General features: G+C 31.1%; 1 protein-coding gene across 1 annotated transcript in view; it reads right to left on the minus strand.

Moving 5' to 3' along the window:
• Ccz1 (vacuolar fusion protein CCZ1) overlaps positions 1-18,591 on the minus strand; it is a 33,123-nt gene extending 14,532 nt beyond the window's left edge. The window contains exons 1-6 of the mRNA XM_072543038.1: positions 18,426-18,591; positions 18,269-18,366; positions 17,809-17,902; positions 17,550-17,747; positions 4,603-4,778; positions 2,046-2,335 (exon numbers count right to left, since the gene is read on the minus strand). Coding sequence (XP_072399139.1) covers positions 2,046-2,335; positions 4,603-4,778; positions 17,550-17,747; positions 17,809-17,902; positions 18,269-18,366; positions 18,426-18,500 — 931 coding nt within the window. The 5' untranslated portion in view covers positions 18,501-18,591. The remainder of the gene's footprint in view (positions 1-2,045; positions 2,336-4,602; positions 4,779-17,549; positions 17,748-17,808; positions 17,903-18,268; positions 18,367-18,425) is intronic.
• Positions 18,592-26,183: the final 7,592 nt, after the last annotated feature.

Genomic DNA, 26,183 nt, shown 5'->3' on the forward strand with positions numbered 1-26,183 from the left:
AAACAAAAATGCAGGACAATGGGGATACCGCTCACCAATACTATGGTACATACGCTTAACTTTGCAGACGATCAAGTAATAATGGCTCAAGATTATGACGATTTAAACTATATGACACGAAAATTAATTGAAGAGTATGATATATGGTCTAGAAGTAAATAAAAAGAAAACCGAATACCTGTGCATTGGAGCAGAACAAAAAGATCTCATATTAGACGATATCAATACGATAAAGCACTGCTGTGACTACAAATACCTAGGTATCACTATTTCACAAGATGGAACATTAGACAAAGCCATAAGAGAGAGAAATACGTCAGGGAGAAAAGCCATTACAATGTTAAACACCATTTTATGGGACCAATCCATCAGCAAAGAAAATAAAAAGAGGATATATGAGACTATAGTAATAAGTATCACTTTATACAGCTGTGAGGTATGGCCACTGAAAGAAAGAACACTGTCAACGCTGAAAGTGACGGAAATGGATTTTTGGATAAGAGCCGCAGGAAGATCTAGAAGAGAAAGGATTACCAACGAACGCATTAGAGAAATAATGGGAATCAAACGAACAATCACAGATGACCTAACAACAAAACAACTTATCTGGTTCGGACACATACAAAGAATGGACGAACAACGAATGCCAAAAGAAATATAAAGTGGCAACTAGAAGGAAAGAGAAAACGATGTAGACCGAGAAAAAGTTGGAGCGAAGGAATAAATAAAGAACTGAGAGAGAGGGCCATAGAAGAAGATCTATGGAACAACCGGTCTAAGTGGCGATTGGAAGTCGGAAAACTGCGAAAAACGTTATAAACCGACAAGTAGTAGTAGTAAGTACATGTCCTGATTCATATCCATGCATCTCTGGGCGAGCACATTTAAGCCGAACAAAGCATCTCTTGTGCACGTTCTATATAATAGTTTTTTCGCCATCAGAAAAATTTTGCCAGAATTTTCTTTGAATATTTTCGTCTTCCATATTTGTTAAAATGTTACAAAAAAGGTGTATACCGCGTCAAGCCACCTATAGTACTGGTATACTTGAGTAATAGCAACAACAAAGTAGTTATCAATAAATCAAAGTAGTTGACAAAAAAGATATTGGAAATTCGTAAGTAATTAAAAAAAGTGAAATTGCGTTTGGAATTTTACAGGACCAGTCGAAAGGACCGAGCCGTGATAAATTTTAAAATAACGTCGCTTGTATAGTTGTGGTGGTACTGACTTTCCTGGAATGCTCCAAGCGGTTTTCCCCTTACCGACTGGCGTTATATTATTTCAGTTTTTATTTGGCCTTTGAGAGATACAGTTTAATATTTTTGTAGTCGGTGCTTTTGACCGTGCGCGTGTAAGTATCAAAGATATTTGTGTTGCAGTTTCACAGTTTTAGATATTGGTGTGCTTTTTACAGGTAATAATACGGTAAGTGAACCTTGCGTGCGGTTCTTTTTATAATATTTCTTAAGTCTAGTATTTTAGTGTAAAAATAGTGTATAAATATGGTGATTTCTAATAGTATTTTTTTATTTGCATGTTAAGTGTTCTTACAAGAAAGAAATAACGCGTATTCAGAAGGAGAAGAGCGAAATCAGAAGGAGAATAGCTACCAGATTTTAACGAAACTCATCAAGATCTAAATACTCGTCTGTGTTTTGTGGGAAGGGACAAAAAGACGTTGTGGAATAAATTTCCCGTAGATGTTTCAAAAAAAGACCCGGAGCAGAAACATATTGACTCAATCTTCTGGAGTAATTGAAAAAGCCAGACAAGCAAAAACCATCGTTGATAATTGGCAATTGTTTTTTCCAGACTCCGTCATCAGCGAAACAGTTGAACACACAAACAAATATATTCTAAAGCTTCGGACAAATTACCGTAGAGAAAGAGATACCACCAGTACAAATTAATATGGAAGAAATTAAAGCACTTATTGGTCTTCTATATTTTGCTGGAGTCTTGTGGCCATCACACCTACATTTGAGAGATCTGTGGGCAGCACAACTAGTTTATTTTTTAACGTATCTCATTTTGCAACTTACCTTTAATAAAAAGACAGACAGTAGCACTAAGCGCCCGATAAACGACCAAATGAAATTCTTCTGTTTTGCCAGATGCAAACAGATAAACTTTAGGAATTTTCCCGACAGTTTTGGCCAATTTAACATTTGAAGGGCCTATGATAAACCTGCCATGACGCAAGGCAGCAAAGGGTGACGGAGCGTTTCTTGGTATTGAGCCGCCTTGTAATTCAGCTTCAACGTTGGCAGGAAGTAGCGTTCCTATTAGATACTGGTATATTATTTGCATGTCGCTTGGTTCTACACCGCTCCTATAAAAAAAAAATAAAAAAGCCAAGATTAAATCTAAGGATCAAGAGAAGAGAGAACTACATATTGGAAAGCTTAAAACCAAAATTCAGTTTGTTCTTACATAAATTAATTTTGGTTAAAACTGTTAGAAAAAACATAAAACATCCCTTCAATATTATACGTCAATATCAATAGTTTGCACAATAATTGATATTATATAAAAATACTGACATGATTCATAATGAACGATTTCACAATATGTTATATCAATCTAATAGAGATGTTAAAGATTCATATAGTGATTTTATTTTATTTATTTTTACGCACAACAGGCCGTTAAGGCCTAGGGCATTTTTTAAAACATAATCCTAATATTAACTAATTACAATTATTTTAAACAAAACTTTTACTTAAATATGTATATACAACATTCTTAACTGCTCTGAAGGACCTGGTGGACAATATTTCTCTATTTGCTTCTATTTTGTGCTTTTCTTTTCCAGTCCCTCACCTTCACGTGTTTAAGGTCTTCCTCTACTTTACTAATTCACCTCGTTCTGGGTCTACCTCTTCTTTTGGGGCCGATTAGTTTTCTGGTTATTACTAGTTTAGGCATTCTGTTTGCTGCCATTCTTTCCACATGTCCCAACCATCTGATTCTTTGAGACTTGACGAACTTAGTAGTGGTAGGTTATTTGTATAAAGCCATTAATTCATTGTTGGTTCTTCTCTCCCAACCATCTTCTGTCTTCCGTCCTCCGAATATGCGTCTCAATATTTTCCTTTCCCATCTTTCCAGAGTATCATCTTCCTTCTTATTTAATGTCCATGTCTCACCGGCATATGTTACTGTGGGTCGAATTACTGTTTTATATATTCTGAGTTTACCTTGTCTAGAAACGTATTTTGAGTTCAGTAGGGCTCTTAAACTACCTAATTTTTTATTCCCTTTTGCTATTCTGGCTTCGAGCTCCCTTTTCTCTTTTCGATTTTCATCGAAAACTATATTCGTATCAGATTCATATAGTGATATATGTTTAATACTACTTTTTCGACACTTTTTTCTTTAACCTTTACTAATGTGTATAAAACTAATATCATGATAAGTGATGGATTCGACCGTTACTTGATGTAAATTCATTTTATATAACAATAAAATACTGAAAACTTTGTTTTCAAAACCACAAAATTTACTATAATACGTAATATATAAGTGATCTGTTTTGGGTATGTGTTTACACTTTATAGTCTTTAACTGAATATGTTGAGGAGGGGAGAACTATTTTCCCAAGTTATTCATTCAGAACTATATCTGTATTTTTTAATTTGTTAATGTCCATAGATTCTAATAAAGATAGCTTAAGACCTTAATTTTGATTATGATCTAGAAGGTGAAGTGCGAATGTAGAATCTGTTTTTCTATTATTGAAAGCCCTTTTGTGTTTTGCTATAAGTTTGTTAAAAGTTCTACCAGTTTGACTGATGTAAGTTTTTGGGCAGTCGCCACATTTAAGTTTGTATACACCACTGTGTAAGTGTTTTTATTTTGGCTCTTGATGTTTTTAATATATTTGCCTAAGTTGTTGTTTGTTCTAAAAGCTGGTGTTACTTTCTTTTTTATGTGTTCGGCTATTTTTGTTGATATCTTGACAAGATAAGATATTATAATAAATTTTGTGGAAGTTTTGAAAACAAAGTTTTCAGTGTTTTATTGCTCTAATACCAGTATTTACACTGGCCTTTATATTGTTTTTATAATTAAATGTTGCAAATAAGATAAATCGTTTGAACATGGCACTGGATTTTCTTTTGCCTCTTTATATTTTACAAAAAAAAAAACAAAATGACAAATTCAAAAGAGATATTGTTCTTTATTAGTTTACATCACATTACTGGTAACTACATTATTAGTACAATGTTGTACCTTATTATATGTATAAACAATAACATATTCTATATTATGTTGTTGTGTATCGTCAACATTTTTTGCAACATACTGAAAATATAGAGCATGTAACGATCAGTTAATATCATAAATCTACTATCTATATAAAAAATCCCAGTTCATAAAGTTTATGTATCTGATAGGTGAAGCTAGTTTTATCACAATATCTAAAGAAGCTACAAACTGATAAATCATAACATGTATACGTAAATACAGTGAAAATATTTTACAAATGTAGTTTTAATTTATTTATATTATATAAAAATAAATTGTTAAAATTGATTTAGTAGGTCACTATTAAAATTCTAAACGAAGACAAATCATTATTAATTGTATACTTACCATATTAAATAATCATTATATAAAAACGACGAGTGCTGAATTATTCCATAAGTACTTTCCAAAGAATTTACGAAACATTGAACTTTAAGAAAAGTCTGTTTATCTAAAGGTAGGTACTGGATTCCAGAAAATACATTCAATATATCTGCATTGGCTAATTTTATTGATTGGAGATACTACAAAATAAATGGAAATATATATATATATATATATATATATATATATATATATTTATATCTATATATATATATATATATATATATATATATATATATATATATATATATATATATATATATATATCTATATATTCAATACATATATTTTTACTAAACCTAAAGCTAAGATTAATACTATTAAAGGAATTAATATTAAACTCAACAGTCTTCCGGGTTAAACCGCATCAATTATCATTTCGACATCCTCTTCGATGTCCTCGTCAGGGCTTTCAAGGTTTCAGTCTCCCAAGCGCCCAGATACTACTACACTGATCACTAACCAATGCATTACTGCTACTGGGAACAGAGGACGGTTCATTTATACCGTCGATGGTGACCTGGTTTAGGTGAAGGTTGGCGTGGAGGTTACCGTGTGGATTGGCGCAGGGGGTTGCTCGAACATTTCTGACTGTAGGATTTTGATTTCCGGGTGAAGCGGACGATGTTTTCTTTATGACAGGTCTCCAAGTCGAAGGTAACCGTATGCCGTCATCTCTTTTATTGAGACAATTTGGCCTTTGGTCAATTTTTATCTATTCGGTGGCTTCTCGTATAATTCTTGGTTTATAGAAGCGGATGAGGGCTATGACTCTGGAGTTCTCAAAATCAATTTTGTGACCTGTATGAAGATGGTGTTGACCTAGAGCTGAAATTCGAATCCAAGAAAACTAACGATTATCATGAGGAAATGGGCGCTCAAAGATTCGAAGGTTAGTTTTCAAATATACTACCAAACCTCTAAGCAAATTCTGTCGTTGTTATGGTGAATGCGTCCTACCACAGTCGACGGTTGGAGCCAACACCAACGACTGCCACGCGAAAAGGTGAAATCATCACTTGGCTTTTCAAAAAAATATACCATTCGATGACAACATGTTGAAAGTACAACTATTAAACACCAAAAATTACACCTTTTATAAGATTACTACAACAAACTTCTATAATCACTTCAATAGTGCAGTCACCTAAAGTTAAAATTAAATTAAATTAATTTTACACTGTTGGAAGTGTGATCTTATGATCTTGTTAGTTCTCGGCAAATACTTATTTTTTACATAAGTTTTTTTAACATATTTTTTTAAATTACATGTATATTAACCACCATTATGGTCTTTTGCTGTTCTAAGTTTGAGTTTAATTTTAAACTGTATGTAGTTTCAATTAATTGTTTATATAGCTTAACTATTAATGTCTAATATATTAAGATTACTTTATACCATTGACTGTTACATGTCTTTTTGAGGTAACATGTTTGTATTGACCTCTTTATGGATTTTTGGTTTTTCATATTATTCTTTTTAGATGAACTGATGATGTTTTCTGATTAGAGAGCGAAACGTCTTCAAATAAATAGATGAAGTAGCCACCTTATATATATATATATATACAGGGTGAGTCATGAGGAACTTTACATACTTCTACCATATGTAGAGTCCCTCAGGGAGCATATCATGTGGCCACTAAAAAATGTCAACTCCTCTTCTTTATTAATTAACAGGGTGATTTGTGTAATTGACAATTTATTTCATTTTACTGTAGTGTTTATACGGCTCATTTGATTTTTTTAATTTTTGCATGATACAGTACACTACTATCAAGCATTCGACTGGTATTAGCTAAACTAAAAAATTCCAGGACTGGCTTTGGAAAAATTAATTTAGGGATTCGTATTAAATATTACACCCTGTATATATTTTTTTAAATGCAATAAATGATTTTCAAACTACATAAACATCCAATGAAAACGACATATGCGACAATGTTGTCGCACTTTTATTAAATTTTTAGTGAACGATCAAATCTTACCAAAAATAGAACAACCATAATGAAGTATCAAATTATAAGGTATTAATTTAAACAAATGTTATAAATTTCAAACATTTTAATTGAAATGATAAACTGAGTCACTGCACAACAAAAAACAGTAACTACTAACAATAACGAAGAACAATTTAAAAAAAAAACTAAAAATATGTACATAGTTATGATAAACCCATAAATTAGAACTGGAAAAGATACAATAATGGTAACAAAATAAAAATAATTCAAAATAGATTTTCGAAATGGAACCCTGCAGCCTGTACACATTTTTGTTGCCGAATTGTTAATTGACGTATTGAATTACGGATACTCTGGGGATCGTTTCTAATAGTATTACAACAATGTATAATTCTATCAATTAATTGTTGTCGGTTATTAATATTCACTGCGTAAACTAGTTGCTTCAATCGTCCCCAAATATGGTAATTAACGGGATTGAAATCAGGGGATCTTGAAGGCCACGAAATAGGACCTGCACGTCCTATCCACCTGTTGCCATAAACATTATTGAAGTGTTGTCTCACTGCCAGTAAAAAGTGTGGGGGTGCCCCATCATGCTGAAAATACATCCCTCGGATAGCAACGTTCGCGTTGGCAAGCAAATTCGGCAAAATATTTTGTAGAAAGTTAAAATAGACCTGCCCTTTTAAAGGACCATCAAAAAAGTGAGGACCTACTAATTGGTTATTTATGACACCAATCCACACGTTAACCGAAAACCTTAACTGAGAACGACGTTCTCGAATAGCATGGGGATTTTCTTCTGTCCACACATGTGAATTTCGTGAATTATTTATCCCGTATCTGGTAAATTGGGCTTCATCTGTAAATAGTGACCTGTATAGCGTTGGTCGATTATTGTTAATCCATCTACAAAATTCCAACCTATCGATTTCATCTCCAGCATGTAGTCGCTGAACCATTTGAATGTGATATGGGTATATATTATTTTTTTGTAAGACTCTACTTACTTTTGATTGAGTAACATTGAGTTCTCGACTTACTTGTCTAGTGCTTATTGTAGGGTTCATAGTAACGGCGTCCATAATGTCATCTTCCTGCGCTTCATCTACATTTCTTATACATACTTCATCTGTTGTTCCACTAGGAAAAGTGCCATTTTCTCGCAAATAATTAAAAACTGACCCAAATGTTGGATGGCTGGGAGTTCGACGATTAGGAAATCTCCTGCGATATTCTCTACTAGCAACCCTACCATTCCCATTACAGAATCCATAAACAAATATTATGTCTGCATATTCTGTGGTCGAAAACTGATGTGGCATTTTGAACGAAAGTAACAAAAGCTCTACCAAAACTAACACAATGTACTTAACGTAGATATGACAGAAGAAATATGTATTCTTGTACACATAAATAACAATTGATAATGACAATAATGACAATGGGTATAAAATATCAAGAAACGTCAAACGGTCAACGCCAACCTTCATTTTAAACTTTTTTAGATTTATTTTTATTTAGTACAGTTGATGCAATGTATTATTATTTGACATAAAATTTTAATCATTTTCAATCAACAAAAACTAACACATACAAGAAGTTTGACTTTTTAATCAATTTAATTTATTATTTATCGAAAATAATGCCCCAATACGATCTATGAGTAAAAATTTAAAATTGAAAAACAATTGATTCTATCGTAGAGATAATACAAAGTGATAGTAAAGATGTTAATTTTCTACGTATTAGATTATGTTGTAGGAACTCATTTTAATTAAAATGTTTGAAATTTATAACATTTGTTTAAATTAATACCTTATAATTTGATACTTCATTATGGTTGTTCTATTTTTGGTAAGATTTGATCGTTCACTAAAAATTTAATAAAAGTGCGACAACATTGTCGCATATGTCGTTTTCATTGGTTATTTATGTAGTTTGAAAATCACTTATTGCATTTTAAAAAAAAATTTATACAGGGTGTAATATTTAATACGAATCCCTAAATTAATTTTTCCAAAGCCAGTCCTGGAATTTTTTAGTTTAGCTAATACCAGTCGAATGCTTGATAGTAGTGTACTGTATCATGCAAAAATTAAATCAGCCGTATAAACACTACAGTAAAATGAAATAAATGGTCAATTACACAAATCACCCTGTTAATTAATAAAGAGGAGTTGACATTTTTTAGTGGCCACATGATATGCTCCCTGAGGGACTCTACATATGGTAGAAGTATGTAAAGTTCCTCATGACTCACCCTGTAAATATATAAACACCGGCAAAATTAACGGAACACCTTGAAAATGGGACAATGTTAGATGTCTCGAATTTCCTAAACCTGTTGTCCGATTTTAGTGATTTTTTTAGTATGTCCGTTATATTATTTAAGAATATTGATGTAATAATATTGTTGCTCGACAGGTCAATGTCATTTTATACCGGGTGTAACAATCATACTGTATTTTTTCCTTAAAGTTCGGAACACCCTGTGGAATATTCTAGCATATACAGTAAAACCTCCGTTAACCGAAATAATTGGGATTTCGTTTCGGGCCGTTTCGGATAACAAGAATTTCGGTTAAAAATAACATTGTTTTTCATAGTATTCTTGGTCAAAGTATTGGTATTTAAAAATACTATGAGCTGGTTTCTAATAAGCAAATACAGAATAAAGTAATAAAATTAAGGAAAATCACCAAGTTTAACAAGCTTTTTTAAAGAAATCTTCTATTTTCTTTTGCGTTTTCATTTGACAACGAGGTTTCGCAGCTATATTTACATCGTTCATTTGCAGAACGTCATGATTTACCTCATTCGATTGTTCGACCAAACGTAAAGTAATCTAAAAAGGACAAAACTTTATACAATGACAACAAAAATTAAGAACCTAGTCGTGTCCCTAACTAATTAGGCCTACTGTATAAAATTCTTACCTCTAAAGCATTGAAAATATCGTCAGCGGTCTCGTGCTGCCTATTGTCTGTTGGGTCGTCATCTTCGTCGTCTGATACGCTCAGATTGTCTGTATGAAGAACCATATCAAGGATGTCCTGGTCGGTGAATTCACTTTCTGAGTCATCGGCTGCTAACCACTCACGAATCTCTTCTTGGTTAATTTCATCACATGCCGGCAAATTTTTTATTAAAGGTTTAATTTCTTTTGTAGTTTCTTTGCCATTTTCTTCTACAGGATCGTCAATCAAAATCCCATCAAAAAGTTTGTCCCAGCATTTTTTCAAAGTTGAAGATTTGATCTTGGCCTACGACTCAGGACACCAATAAACAACATGTTTCATTGTTAAAGATTTGAGAATTTCGGGAACACTTTTGGATTCATTTATCTCCTGTTATAACAGATGTGTAAAAAAGCTCCTCTATAATGTCTCTTGAATGTCTCTATTACTCCCTGGTCTAACGGCTGACTTAAGCTCGTGACATTCGGTGGCAAAAATCTGACAATTGTCACCATTTTGTAGATTTTGAGGGTGAGTTGGCGCGTTGTCAACAAGCAACAATGCTTTGATGGGTGGGAAGGTTTTATAATTTTAAAAAGGATTTTACACTTGGGACGAATTTATTTTCAAACCATTCTGAAAGTGGTCGACATCCATGAGTTTTTTTGGCTTCTATAAAAAACTGAAAGTGCTTTTTCGGAAATATCTTTTAGAGTTCTTGGTTTTTTTGATTTCCCAACACACATAGGCATCAATCAGTGAGTGAAATTAATAGAGTTGTTTACGTTTTGCGATAAAAATTTACTTTTTATTGACGAAATTATTGAAACTGTCAGCCGTTTCGGTTAAGGGAGGTTTTACTGTATAAAGTATTGAAATTAGAAACTCAATTATAGCCTCAGGCTTTCTTAACATTTTCTTTTTTGATTTTTATTCATTTGCTTGTATTTGGTAATAAAAAAGTTACGTACGTTAACAACTAGCCATGTTTTCATCAATAAATCCTCATTTTCTGCTTAGTTTAATAAACAAGCCTAAAGTAGGCTATGAGAAGTTAACAATTAAATACACACACCGGCAAATTTAAAGGAACTGTGTAGTTATTAAAAATAAATGTAAAAATTACAAATAAAAGTTATTAATGCAATATTTCTTTATATTTGTATTTTATAGACTATATCTACATAGCTGTGAATGCTCCTTGTCATAAGAAAATCTTACATGTCAAAATGTCAAATTAATTTGTTTATTTGTATTGTGTTTTACATTTTACAGTCGTTCTGTCTCTTGATAACAAGTACAAACTTGTATTTAATTGATAAGTTAATTTGTTTGAGTTTGTTGGATGTGATTTTTCTTTTGATTTGTTCTAATCAGTGGTGTACTTATTGCAAAGAGTAAGTAAAAATGGGTGATTTAATACCGACTGATATTGCTAGGGCCGTAACAATGGTCGACAATGGTCGAACGTACAGGGAAGTTGCTGGAATATTTGGTAAATCACCATCAACCATTGGAGACAACCCGGGAAGTATGTAAGAAGAAGGGGACAAAGTAGAAAACGTTTATCCACGGTTTTAGATGATCGATTTAACGTTGCAAACATTACGTAGTAGACGTCAAACAGCAGTTCAAACCAAAAACTTGTTGCAAAATGTTTGTGGAACTATCATAAGCGAGAGCACGGTAAGAAGGAGACTTAAAGAAGCCGGTATCAAGTCATATGTGCCAATAAAAGCTCCCAGACTCCAGAGACACCATCGTTTAGCACGACTACAATTTGGTCGAGTACATCAAAATTGGAATGATAACCACTGGAGTCAAATTCTCTTTACGGACGAGAGCCGTTTCTGTGTAAATTACATCGACGGCAGAGAAAGATTGTATCGACGCCAAGGAGAACGAAATGCCCCTTTCAATTTTACTACGACCGTATCTTTTGGTAGAGGTTCAATTATGGTGTCGGGCGGTATATGTTTGGGAGCAAGAACAGAGTTAGTGGTGATTGATGATGGAGCATTAACAGCAGATAGGTATATCGGAGATATTCTTCAAGACCATGTGGTACCATATATTGGCGAAAATTTTATTTTATTGCAGGATAATGCACGCCCATACGTCGCAGGCTGTGTAAGAGATATTCAAAACAAGAGGAAGTCAGAATTGCTTTGATTGAGGAATGGGAGAGACTGCCTCAAAACTGATAGCGTTAGCGTTATCAGAAGTAGTTGTAAGGACTCGTGGGGAAAACACACTATTAAAGCAAAAAAAAATGTATAAAAAAACCAATTTAAGTTCAAACTGTACAATAAAGTTAATGTGTTTAAAATCCGTATTTTGTTTGAGTCTGACATCTTTGTGTTTTATTTCTTCTTAAACAGGTTTCCTATTGTATTACCATTGTAATATGAATTCAAAATACTTCACCAACATTCGCATTATGATATTATCTAAACAATATTAACAATATATAGACTAGAGAGAAAATACTACTAGAGAGAAAATGTTAAGAAATCCTGAGGCTATAATTGGGTTTTAATTTCAATATTTTATATATGCTAGAATATTCCACAGGGTATCCCGAACTTTAAGGAAAAAACACAGTATGATTGTTACACCCGGTATAAAATGACACTGGGGGTCTAGCAACAATATTATTACATCGATATTCTTAAATAATATAACATATTAAAACAGGTTTAACAGGTATAACAGGTTTAGGAAATTCGAGACATCTAACATGACCCATTGTTAAGGTGTTCCGTTAAACTAAAACTCTGTTCTGACTTTGTAAATTACGTGAAGTTAACTTTTACTTTTAGTAAACATATATATATATATATATATATATATATATATATATATATATATATATATATATATATATATATATTGATACGATTAGGGTTTATAGAAAATAATTTATAAGTTATATACTACATAATATTAGATATTAAAAGTATTTGATTATTTTAAATAAGTTATATACTAGAGAATTTTATAAAAATATATTTATGTGAGGGCATTTTAAGAAATTAGCATATAATAATTGTAAAAAGTTGTATTTTAGTAGTTATGATTTTGTAGATATATTTAAGTGAGCCATGTGACTAGGCAACACACTATACATACTCTCCAAGTGACATTTTAGGAATATAAAGTGGGGTTATAATAATAATGTTAGTTTAAAATGTTTAATTTATATATATTTAATGATTTAAATGTTTATTCTGATCTGAAAAGCCTAAATGTCAACAAAATTATCAATAGAACATTAACGAATTCTCCAGAATGCAGAATTTGACCTTTGTTTATGTTGGAACATTCTGGAATAATGATTATGTCGGTGGATCGAACAGATACTTTTTTCGAGAACATCCATATAGAAGAAATAGAACTAAATCGAACATGATTTCTTACCAGATGGTTCTGGAAGATTGAAAAGATATAAATACCCGTGATTTGGATTCAAGATGGCCAGTTTATTATGAAAGTTAGTAGAAGATAAACTCATTTAGTTAGTGAAGTCAATTGTTCAGAATTTTCAAGACAGTCAATCAGTTACAAATAGTCCAATTGTTTAATATAGTGAGTTAAATGAAGATTAAAAATTATGCACATTTATAATTATACACAAATAATTATTGAAGATTAAAAAAGTATATTAGAAGAATATTGGAAGAAATTAAAATTATATTATGATTGGAGATTAGTATAAATCAACTTATAATAATTGGATATTGGTATATTGAAAAGAAGAATAAATATAAATCATGTTTTGCTGGTTTGCTTGGTGGTTTATAAATGCTGGTGAAGAAAAATATATCTTAAATTGGTAGAAGCTGATAATTGGAAAAAGTAATTTCACAAAAACAAGGATAACCGAAGTACGAAGACATTCAGTGGTGATTAGAATCTATATAGTGGAAAACAGTTCATTTAGGCATTCAGTGAAAGAAAGGTACAAAATTTTGTTAATATAATTTAGTTAGTGTCATAACAGTTTCAATTTTGAAGATAGTTTGTTTAAATTTTACATTGTCTATAGAATTTAATCAGTTTTATAAGAATATCAATTTAAAGATAGTTTATTTTAAATTTACATTGGCTAGGTTAGATATATATGTGTGTTTCATAATAGTTATAATAAAGATAATTTAAAAAAGTACTTACAAACTAATTCTTTGAGAACCGCGATAAAAACCCTATATTATTAAAAATACTCATTGCTCATCATTCAAACAAACAACACATCATAACAATATATATATATATATATATATATATATATATATATATATATATATATATATACATATATGTTTACTAAAAGTAAAAGTTAACTTCACGTAATTTACAAAGTAAGAAACAAAAACTGAATTATTGTGAATTTGGACTTTCCTAATTATGTAAATTAGTATATTTAAGATATAAGTAATTCCAATGAAAAGAAACCTTTCATTGAAATAACAGCAGGGTAAATCTCTCTACCTGCCTTTTCGATGATTAATTTTTGTAACCAACAAATTTTCTTTCTATCCTTAATTTACAATTCATTGCAACAGTGTGAACGATACGCTACTAAATTCTACACTATCTCTCTCTATCTTATGGCAACGTTGATCTTCTATTCGTTTCTACTGGTCCTAGAATACGACGTTTTCTATATTTAAATATTGTATATAAATATAATACTATACATAAACATTGATGGTATTAAATATATTTTATTAGACACCTTAACAAATAAAAGACGATCATTAATCTTTGATAATTTTGCTGCATGTCAAGGATTAAATTATAAATTGCTAGAATATCTATCAGCAACGATTTCATCGCCTTAATCGCATTCACATTTCTGAAAAGCTACTGATTAGAATTCTGAAACTTTAATATAGTTAAACTTTTTTTTAATTCTTTGTCGGATTATAACAAAATTATAATTTTTTGATATTTTTTTATAGAAAAATGAAAACATTTTATAACACCTACCGAACATACACGTGATATAGTTTTTTAATTTATATTTAGATCATAATTATTTAATTACAATAATTTTATATTATTCATTTCCTTTACAGTTCCTACATCACAAGGAATAACAGCCAATTTTTGAAAAAGGTGCAGAAAATAACACGATTTCTTCTGTTTTGAATATTGTTGTTGAAGCCACTGGAGTTTCTAAAAAGTAGCTCCAAAGAATTATTAAAGGAAGAAAGAGAGTTTTCTATTTTTCATCTCCTTCAGGCATCTCGGGAAACATCTTAAATCTCCCAGAAAAAAAAAATCAATCAGCCAAAACCAAAAGTCAATGTTTATGAAGAAGTCATGTCACGTCAATGTTGTAGTCAGCAGTTAACAACATTGTAGGTCTTTAAGGGTTAGGTTAGGTCAGAAATTAGGTTTTAAATTGAAAAAAAAAACAAGGACAACGGAAAAATACTGATGGAAAAAAAAACGGATATTCGAGATAAAAAAAAACAGGTTACCTAATATTATCTGTACTGATGAAACATATGTATGACTCCACAGCGGTCATAAACAACGGCTCTTGTTGCCAAAGGTCAGAGGTTAATTATTGTACGTGCAGGAGGGGAAAAAGGTTTTGTTCCAAATGGCCTCCTAATCTTCAAATCTGGTCAGCGTACTGGAGCTTATCACAACGATATGAACCACGACAACTTTATGAAATGGCTTCAAGAAAAGTTAATTTCAACTTGCACCAGAAAACCGTGCTTGGATTGGACGGCGCATCGTACCACAACGTAGCCTGTGAAGCGTCTACTACATCGTCATGGAAAAAAGGTCATACAGCGATAGCTCACAGAAAAATGCGTTTCTTTTGAAATAACCGATACATAACCGATACAAAACCGAACTATATGCAAAAACTTAATTGAATAAGCGAATGGTGAAACAAGGACACATTGTATTACGTTTTCTTCCACACCACCCTAAACTAAACCAGATGGAGAAAATTTGGGGAGTAGTCAAAAATGATGTAGCATCAAAAAATGTGTCGACATTAAAATGTCAGACGTTAGATGTGTGGAAAAAACTTGCGATCACGTTATTGGAGTAGAACAGGAGTACCTTAGAAAATAACATTTAATAGATGACATAGCTGAACTATATCATACATGTTGGCAAAGACAATTTCGACAGTTCGTGGTGACACTGACGACGATAAAGGTGACATAGGATGTGAACTGTTATAGTGACAAAACCAGTGCCATTTTCTTTGTTTTTGTAAAAACTGGTGTTTATTGACTATATATATTCGTATGTTTTTAAGAGTAATATTGCATTATTATGTATTATGTTCCAGTTGGTTTAATATAAGTACTCAAATTATTTCATTTGTATATAATTTTTAAGCATAATTGTTTAGAAATATTAAAAATATTATTAGTTATACAGTCTTCCTAAACTCAAATTTTGTAATAAATAATAATAGGGATTTTGTCATGTTTAATACCAAAAGTTTAAATCAAAATAACAAATTAAAACCAGTTTTAAAGAATTTTGAATAAAAATCATTGAAAATATAAACGAGATGCACTTAAAATGCATTTTTGTTATACACTGATGCAATTTATTATTTATTATATGGGTCTCAGTCCATCACTGCAATAATTTCAACAATCAAAATTTCTTCATCTGCATGTCTAGTTTGGTTAGTATAATTCCACTTCCAGTACCTTTACATGAATTTTAACACAGCCTTCACGTAGTCCTATGGTCAACAGTGAATATAAGTATTCTACAAGATTCTTACAAAAGATCATCAAAATGTAAATAAAAATGGTAAATTGCTCCAATAAATTTACAAAAATAGAAGAACTGCAAAGAAAAGTGACAGCTCAGATCTACACAAAAGAATAACGGAAATGAAAAAACAAAGAAGTTCCAATGATGGCAAGAATATATTCAAGAATTGTTCCAATATTCTAGAGAGGGCAATGGCTATGTATGTAACATGAATCAAGACTAAGGTCCAGATATAATGGAGTCAGTGGTAATAAGTGCAATAAAATCTTTAAAAGGTGGTAAAGCCAAGGGTCCTTAAATGATTCCATGTGAATTAGAAAAGTTGATCAATAACTAAGAAATGAATAGTCTAATAGGACTATTAAATTTAATGTACTAATTATTAGAATTAGATATGTGACAGAAATTTTGGCTTCCACAATGGTGTAGGTACTAGAAAAAGCTTATTTGCCCTATATAAAAAAGTATGTTTATTTGGGAACACTAATGATTGAAAATAACTACTCTGCAGTGATCTGAGCAAGAATAGAGAAAGCACTTAAGATTAAATATATCTTTATCTAGTAGAGACTTATCACTTAACCTGAAGACTCATTTAATTAAATATCATATGTGTTCAGTGTACTTTATTATGGTGTAGAAGTTTGGACTTTAAATGTAGAATCAATATGAAGAATTAACTCTTCTTGAATGTGGATATACATACGAACTCTGATAATATCATGGGCTGATAGTAATGGGGAGGTGTTAAAAATAACGGGGAAAGAAAAAAGTTAAAATAAACATAGTTAACTTTAGCAGCAAAGATGGTACCTGAAGATAATAGGTTTTATTCAATGCCCACCTCCATAAGCCTGATTATTGCTGTTTGCTTCATCTCTATCCATTTTTCACAATTAAATACTATAATCTAGCTTACTTACTACTGACACTGCTGCTTTACAAGGTTTGCTGCCAGATTGATTGTTTTACAAACTATGTCAGTTACACATAAATTGAACAAATTGGTTTCCATTCTTGGTTCATACTTGGCTCTTTTGTATATCTTTTATTTGTCCTCTTTGGAAAGAAGTTCATCATACAGATATTTATAAACTTAATCTTCAGCTTTTGCTACAGTGCTATATTATATTGACTTCTTTTTGGAAGCTGCATAATTTTAACTGTATTGACCAATGTTGTATCTTGCAATTATTCATCTAATTAGGGTACTTACCATTCTATAAAACACATCCAATGATGTTTTTAATGAAGTTATATCCTTTGAAGATTCAAATGTATTCCAAAATAATCTATACACATAATATGATTGTTTAAGAATAGCTTCATATACACTGTCATCCACATCATCCTCTAATTCTTCAGTATCATGTGAAATATCTTTTTCTTTTGTGGGGCGGTTTATTTGTAATGTCTAAAAATTGAAAGTATAACTTAATGATATAATATATTTATTTCAAAGTGATATATTTTACCATAACTATCCAGTAATCCTTTTCAGGTTGAAAATATAAATGTCTTGTTTTAGTTGTCCTTAAGGACTTAACAGGTGAAGATGGTTTGAATGTTCTGTAAAATAATTTTAAAAAGTAATAATATACAAACATAAGATGTAATGTTCAATAATTGTAGTTGAATAGTTAAATATTTAAAGTGTTCAAAAAACAATGTATTCAGCATTCCTGTAATCAATGTTGAATTAAATTAGATATTTCTGGGTTCTTAGATTGTCTTTATCTGCCATTTCTTAGAGGTATATTAAGAAATTTGAACCCATTCTTATGGCATTCATTAATTTTTAAAAAGACATCGAATTAACTACACATTGCTAAAATTCGAATCTAATGCTCGGTAATATTGGTAATATATGAATTACATGTACCTATATGTATAAGATAGGCTTTCACCACTTCTTGACACCCACATTTTACTTACTCTGTAAATTGAATAATGCCTTCAACCAACCCTACGTTTTTTATTTGGACATCTACATTGTCTATTACGGGATAATAATACAATATTTTCTTCAATTCCTAAAAGATAACAATGAAGAATTTAAGTATTTAATTATTTATTTAGATTAGATGTTTACCTCCCCTTCTTTATTTCCTAAGGTAGAGTTAAATACAAAGAAATTTTTTAGGCCAGCAATATTCTGAGTAACCATTATACCAAATATACCAATACTTTATTACATCTACTAACTAAAATGTACACCTACTTTTTTATTATAGGTTATGTTTTTGTTTTGACAAGTTATCAATGATTTCTCGATGTGAAGTTAGAATTACATTTTGGTTTCTGTTTCTGAAAACCAATGGCGATGTAATAGGCGGGGAATTTAAAAACTTGACAATACAATATTTTAATGATAGAATAATTTAAAAAAATATGTATTTACTGAAATACCTGCCAAATATGATAATTTTAAATAACTTTAGGACAGTAGACGTTTTATAATTAATTTCTTTAATAGTAATCTTTGTAGATTCCAAATTGATTTTTCTTTTTGTCGATTTAATCTGGGATTATTTTAGTGAGTGTTTTTAATCTCTATCCCTTTTTAGTACAGTTTTATGCAATTCGAAATGTCTAACTACATTTTATTTCTCTATTTCGTTTTATCCTTTTACGTTTTTTATTTATATAAATAAAAATAAAGTAAATAAAAATCACAGAAATAAACACTTAAACAGTGGCGGATCCAGACATTTTTGTCAGGGGGGGGGGTCATGGGTCTTGAGGGTGATTTTGATATAGGATTTAGATTTTTGTACCTTTCAGTGGCTGATCCCCAGAGTGGCTGTTTCTGCCTCATGTAAGTGAACCGTTCTCTCAATTATTACTTTAAGCGATATATTAAACATTAAATCAATGAGAAGTTATTAAAACCCAAATATCCTACGGTTGCAAAGAAGGGTACAACAATAAGGGGTCTTAAACTTAAATAAAAAAAAAATAATTTAAACCCACATACTCTATGACAGTAAAAACAAGTGTACAAGACTATTAAACCAAAGGAAATTTATTAAAATATAAATACTGAAAAATCAAGGACTGTTAATTTAAACTAGGTATTTTAAAAACAATTAGTTTAAACCCACCTATCCTATGGCTACAAAATCAAGAACAAACCAAGGATAAATAAGTATAAACCAAAGTTAGGTAATTTAAACGCAATAACTCAATGTAAGTGTAAACATTATTGAATGTATTAAACATTCCTAATAAACTCTATCTTATCGTTGGATAATCGATATCAATTTGTAAAAACATGCATTTATTCCTTATTGCTTTACGCAGTGGAAACATGGACTCTCGGAAACATCGGACAGAGCACTTGACCAACAACGAGGTGCTGAGAAGAAGGAGGACTGAGAGAGAACTCCTAAATATTGTAAACAACAGTAAAACGAGTTATCTAGGACATATTAACAGAGGAGAAAAATATAACTTTCTACGACTCATAATGGAAAAGAAAATAGGAGGAGGAAGAGGTAGAGGAAAAAGAAAATGCTTCTAGCTGAAGAATGTAAGACAGAAGACAGTGGACAGGCATGGGCACACATTCGATACTAAGAATAGCTCAAGATAGAGAGCAATTTGCTGTAGTTATAGCCACCCTTCCGTAATAAAGAAGGAACCTTAAGAAGAAGTGTAAACAATTTTATTGAAATTAATTTATTCAACAAAAAACATAATTTAAAAATAGTTATTTCTATAATAGCGGGTAGCGGGTAGGAACTCCTTTGGAGTCCCTTGGATTCTATTGGATAATCCTATCAGGGAAAGTGAATCAATCCCTGCCCCCTGCAGATTCCAGGAGCTTCTTGACCCGGGAAGCTAGCACCTGCTAAGGGTCCCTTGTTCAGGGTCACGGATGAAGTCCAGAACGGCGTCCAAGGAGACGAAGAATACTTCCGGTACGGCGAAGATGGTGGAGCTGGCAACCCTTGATTTTAGGGGTAGTATAAGATCACAAACATAGAAGCGTCTGACCCGGAGCGGGCGGCTTCAAACAGAGTCGGTACTCACAATGAGCGGTTGAATTAAAAACAAAAGCGGATGTACCCCAGGTGAGTATAGCGAGCAATCGAAACTCTCACACTGATTTATCAGTCTGTTCCAAGGATTCTGGGGGGGGGGGGGCGGACAAAAAACTGACGACGCGAAAGACGAAAAAACCTTTAACACTCTTTATCTTTACCTACAATGCCAGAACATTATTATCTGAAGAAAAACTCACTGAAATGGAAATCGAGATGTCAAAAGTAAAATGGAATATCATTGGAGTCAGTGAAGTAAGACGACATGGAGAAAACCTGACAACACTAAAATCAGGGCATATATTTACAGTATAGGTAGTGAAACCGAATCAATCGAGGGAGTCGGTTTCTTTATACACAAAAGACTTGCAGATGACATAGTAATTACAAGAAGTATATCCACAAGCGTAGCCTATTTAATCGTAAAGCTAAACCGAAGGTATAAAATAAAGATTATTTAGGTATACGCACCAACAACGGACTATCTGGATGAGGAGATTGAAGACTTCTACGATGACATCTCTGCGGCACTGAAAGAAACACCAACACACTATACGATTATATGCGGCGACTTTAACGCAAAGATCGGTCTAAAGCAGGATGAACAGGAAACAGTACTAGGTAAATTTGGATCCAAAGGCAGAAACGAACGTAGACAAACACTACTAGAATTTCTATTACAACAAAATTTATACCAGATGAATAGTTTCTTCTCTAAAAAAGATCACAGAAGATGGACGTGGAAAAGCCCAGATGGTAAGACCAAAAACGAGATAGACTACATAATTACTGACAAAAAGTATATATTTAACGATGCCACAGTCCTTAATAGATTTACCACAGGCAGCGATCATAGAATGGTAAGAGCCAAACTAAAATTAGACTTAATAACAGAAAGATCCAAAATGATTAGGGAGAAAGCCAACCCAATATGGAACGATCCAACGAATTTAAATGAATATAATAATAATAATAATAATAATAATAACGTTTATTTCCATGAAATATACAATTAATAATATTACAATGAAATAATTAAATGACAATAAAATTTTAAAAAATATTACTTTTACTTTGTAGTTCTGTAATTGGTTCAAGGTAAATAAACAGTAGTGCCCATTAAAACAATTAAGTTGAGCATGGGCCATTTTTTAAATTGCTTATTTATATTGGTCCTACAGAAAGGCCAGTTTTACTACTTTATTAGTTATAATTATTACCTATATTAAGATAAAACAAAAAAAATAACAAAAAAAATTTTTATTAATTAATTAACAAGAGAGAGACAATTCATGCATGCAATCAACCAAGATAATAGCATATATAAATTTTTAAGATTTCGTAATCTATTCTTGATTTGACGTTAGTTATGACCTAATTGGTCTCAAAAAGGTGGCTGAACAATTGTCTATGATTTTGTTTCAAATACCTAGTAAACAATGTCTTAATCATTTTTTGCGAGTTTATAGTGATTAGGTATGTTTTGTAAATTTCAGGGAGCAAATTGTAGATTCTTCCTTGTAAATACTCAAAATTTCGTTTACCAACTGTTTTCTTTGCAATATTTAATTTGACAAAAGACTGTGCTCTATTTCTCGTATGATAGGTATGCCCTAATGGTGTGAGTAAGTGTTTATTTTTGTATAAATTGGTGATTATTGTAAGAATATATAACTGTCTTGTATCTAACATTTGAGTTTCGGTATAAAGATCATTAGTAGGGTATCTCGAAGGTCTATTGTAAATAATTTTTAATATTTTTCTCTGGATAATGTCTAATTGGTGGAGGTATGTATTTGCAACTCCACCCCAACTAAGGATTCCATAACGTAGACGCGATTCTACCAAAGAATAGTAAATAACCTTCAGATGATGGATATCCAGTATATTACGTAAATATCGCATTTTGTACAATAGACATCTCAATGTTTTACACGTTTGGTTTATGTGTATATCCCATCGTAGATACGAGTCGATTTGAACACCAAGGTATTTTGTGTTACTCACTGCATTAATACTCAGATTTTTTATTTTTATAAATTTGTAATCTGGTAGACCACTCTTATAGCTTGTAAATGGAACATAAACTGTCTTATCCATATTTACTGTAAGAAGTTTGTGGTTAAATATATCAATAAGTCTTCCTAAGTCATGTTCCATTTTTCGCTTTAGTTCCATCCACGTGTCTGCAGAGTACAAAATTGCTGTATCATCTGCAAAACTTAATATCTCACCTTCAGTCCGGTAAGTAAGAATATTGTTTATGTACAGTATAAATAATATGGGTCCTAGTACAGTCCCTTGTGGTATACCAAAATGTATGCTTTTAGCACTACTCAATTTCCCTTCTAGTCGCACTCTTTGATATCGATTTTTTAAGTAGCTTTCCATTAAGTTAAATGTGTTTCCTCTTATACCAATGTCTGCTAAAGTATCTAATAGTTGTGAGTGACTAACCGTATCGAACGCCTTTGCCAGGTCTAGGAATACACAAGCTGTTGGTGTACTGCTGTCAACTAAATTGTAAATTTTGTTAGATAGGTACGATATTGCATTTTCCGCGGATACTCCCTCCCTAAAACCATATTGTTTGTTTGAAATTAACTTATATTTTTCTAAGTATAATACTAGTTGATATTTTATATCAACCTTTTCCAATATCTTGCAAAGTGAAGTGATTAGTGAGATTGGTCTGTAATTATTTGTTAATTTTGGATTGCCTTTCTTATGAATGGGAATCACCACTGTTTGCTTAAGTTGTTCGGGCCATTTGCCACTAGAAAATACATGATTTAATAAATAAGTAATGGGACCAGTTAGTATTGGCGATAGTTCTTTAAGTACTTCAGATTTAATACCATCTATTCCTGGAGCTTTGTTCGATTTTAATGAGGCTATAATCTGAACAACGTCATTTTCATCCACAGGTAATAAAAAGAAGGAATTTATTGTAACGTTTCTCTTTGGTGGTCGAGAAGGAGGTTTTATTATCTTCTGAGCATATGTTTCTCCAACTTTTGAAAAATATTTGTTAAATTCCTCGGCGATCTCATTTGTGTCGGTAATACTTTGGTTATTTGCAGTAAATATTTTTTAGATATTTTGAGTATTAACATTTTCACTATTATAGTTATTTACTATTTTCCACATATTATTTGAAGACTTATTATTTTTCATAATTTCTTTTATAAAGTAATTTTTCTTTGTCACCTTAATAAGTGTGTTCAATTGTTTACGGTACTCTAGGCAAGCTTTCCTTTTTTCTTCATTTGTTGGATGATTTATGTGATCTTTATACAGTTTATTTTTTTTATTAATTGATTTGACTAGTCCTGCTGTAATCCATTTTTTTCGCTTTTCATTTGCGTGTTTTATTTTGATGGTTTTAGTATGTTTAATTATATAGTCATTTAATGTTTTTATTAGATATTCTGTTATGTCATTCGTATTTTTTATATTATAATACTCAGTCCAATCAAAATTTTTGATATCCATTTTTAGGGTCTTATAATTAATTATTTCTCTAGTTTTTTGTTTTAAATATTTGATACTGTTTACAGGTATGCTTATTAAAGTTGCTTTATGATCTGTAATGCAAGTATCTAGGACAGCTGCTTTGCAAGTATTTATTGTCTGTTCAGATTTAAATTTAACAAAAATGTGATCTAAGCAGTTCTTTTGCCTCGTTGGTTTATTAATAATAGAAACAAAGTTATGTTGTGAAAAATTATTTAAGTAAGCATTAGTTATTTCATTATTTTCCAATATGTTTATATTAATATCACCTAACAAAATATGACAATATATTGAAGCCGTTTTTGTTTCCTCTAGGTATTCATTTAGTTTTGATACGAAATACTCAGTATTTGTTGAAGGTGGACGGTAAAGCGAAGTTATTAATATCCTTATTCCGTTATTATACATTATACATGTTTGTATCACTTTATGGTCCCCTATGTTTACAATTTCTGTGCAATAATCTAGATCATTGTTTATATATATAACTGTTCCATCATTTCTATTTATATTTCCTTGATTATAAACTGTATGATACCTATCAAGTTTATGACACTCGTTGCCGTCATTTTTAAATGCTTCCGTAAGTACAATACAGTCAAAATCACAGTCTAGTTCCCTTACTATTACCTCAAATTCATCAATGTTCTTAGATAGGCTCCTGATGTTTTGATACAGTATCTTAAAATGTAGGCGATCATCATGTAAATATTGTTTAAGGTTTTTTAGATCATTGATCTCCTTAGTTGCGAATGGTATGTAATTGATGTCCCTTATATAAGCATCCATTATACAATTAATTGCACAAGTTCTCTCTTAATATTTCTAATAAAGATATTTTAACAAAAATGTCATCAAAATGTATATAAAATAGTTATAAAAATTTTTTAGTTAAATTAAAAGAAAGACAAAAAATAGAAAAACAAAAATGGACAAAACTATAATTAAGTTAAATATATCGAATAAGAATATATAATTTATAAAGAATGTAATACAGCAATAAATGATAACTAAACGCCAAATCTATTGTACCAATGAGAATGTTATTAGTACCAGTTAAATATATAACAATATACAGTTAAAAGACAATAATTAGATAAAAATAATATAACATATACAATAAAAGTACATGCAAATACAAAAAGAGAGAACACTTAAAAAAAAAGAAATATAAATCTTATTTGAGCCTAATTTATTGATTTTTTCTATACAAAAATACTAAGCTGAAATTAATAATTTATGTAACGATTGAACTTTTCGAATTTTTTCTGGTTCTATTGGCGATATTGAGATCCGTATTGTCTTTGTTAGAATTACCTGTTTTTGGTGTTCCTTGATGTGTTAGTTTTTGATTTGATGTTAATTTTATTTCAGTCTGTTGTGGTTGTGATTTCTTGTATCCGTGTTTTTCCTGAGATGATGGGTTTACCGGTTGTTTGAGTTTCACGCCAGTTTTATGGATAACTGGTGTTTGTAGTTGTGGACTTTCAACTTCTCGTTCGACTAAAGTAGTTATAGGGGTGCTAGGTTCACTTTGTGTACGATGTTCGCTTCGTTTCTCTTCTTCGGCGTGGTCCAGATATTTTAAATCTTCTATTGTATACTTTCTACCATTTACAAATAGAATATCTTTTTTAACGTAACAGTTTGGTTCGTTGCTTTCTTTGAACTTGAGTAGATATTTTTTTATAAGTTTGTGCTCTTGCCTTTGAATTTCTGTTTGGTCGTTAACAATGCTTATTTTTGAACCTTGTAGGTTTTTTTTATTTTGAAAAATTAATTTTTTTGTGAGGTACGACAGAAACTCTATTTTAATTGGCGCAGATTTACCTCTTCCCAGTTTATAGATATTGTTTATATCACGCTCGTTTATTTTTATTTTTAATAGACTATTTATCAACTCTAGTACCACATGAAAGTCGAAGATTTCTTCTGTATTATCCAAACCAAATATGATAATATTGTTTTTTCTATTTTGTCTCTGAAGTAGTTCTATTTGTTGTCTTAGATGCGAATTTTCTCTTTCAATATCATTCACTTTTCGTTTAAATTCTTCGATTTTTAGTGAGAGCCTCACCTCGCTAGCATCGATTTTACTTAAAATTTCATTATTTCCTGCCTTTATAGCATCTTCCAGTTGTTTTAAATTTTCTGGTTCAGGTTGATGCATAATTTACAAATTTTCGTGCGTGGCCACCTTTAGTTTGAATTCTTGTTTGGTATAAAAAAAGTTAGTAATTGAAAAATTATTATTGTATCGTAGGTTAGGATTATTCTTGTTTTTAGCT

This window comes from Diabrotica undecimpunctata, chromosome 9 (assembly GCF_040954645.1).
Source record: "Diabrotica undecimpunctata isolate CICGRU chromosome 9, icDiaUnde3, whole genome shotgun sequence".
NCBI classification, from domain to species: Eukaryota; Metazoa; Arthropoda; class Insecta; order Coleoptera; family Chrysomelidae; genus Diabrotica; species Diabrotica undecimpunctata.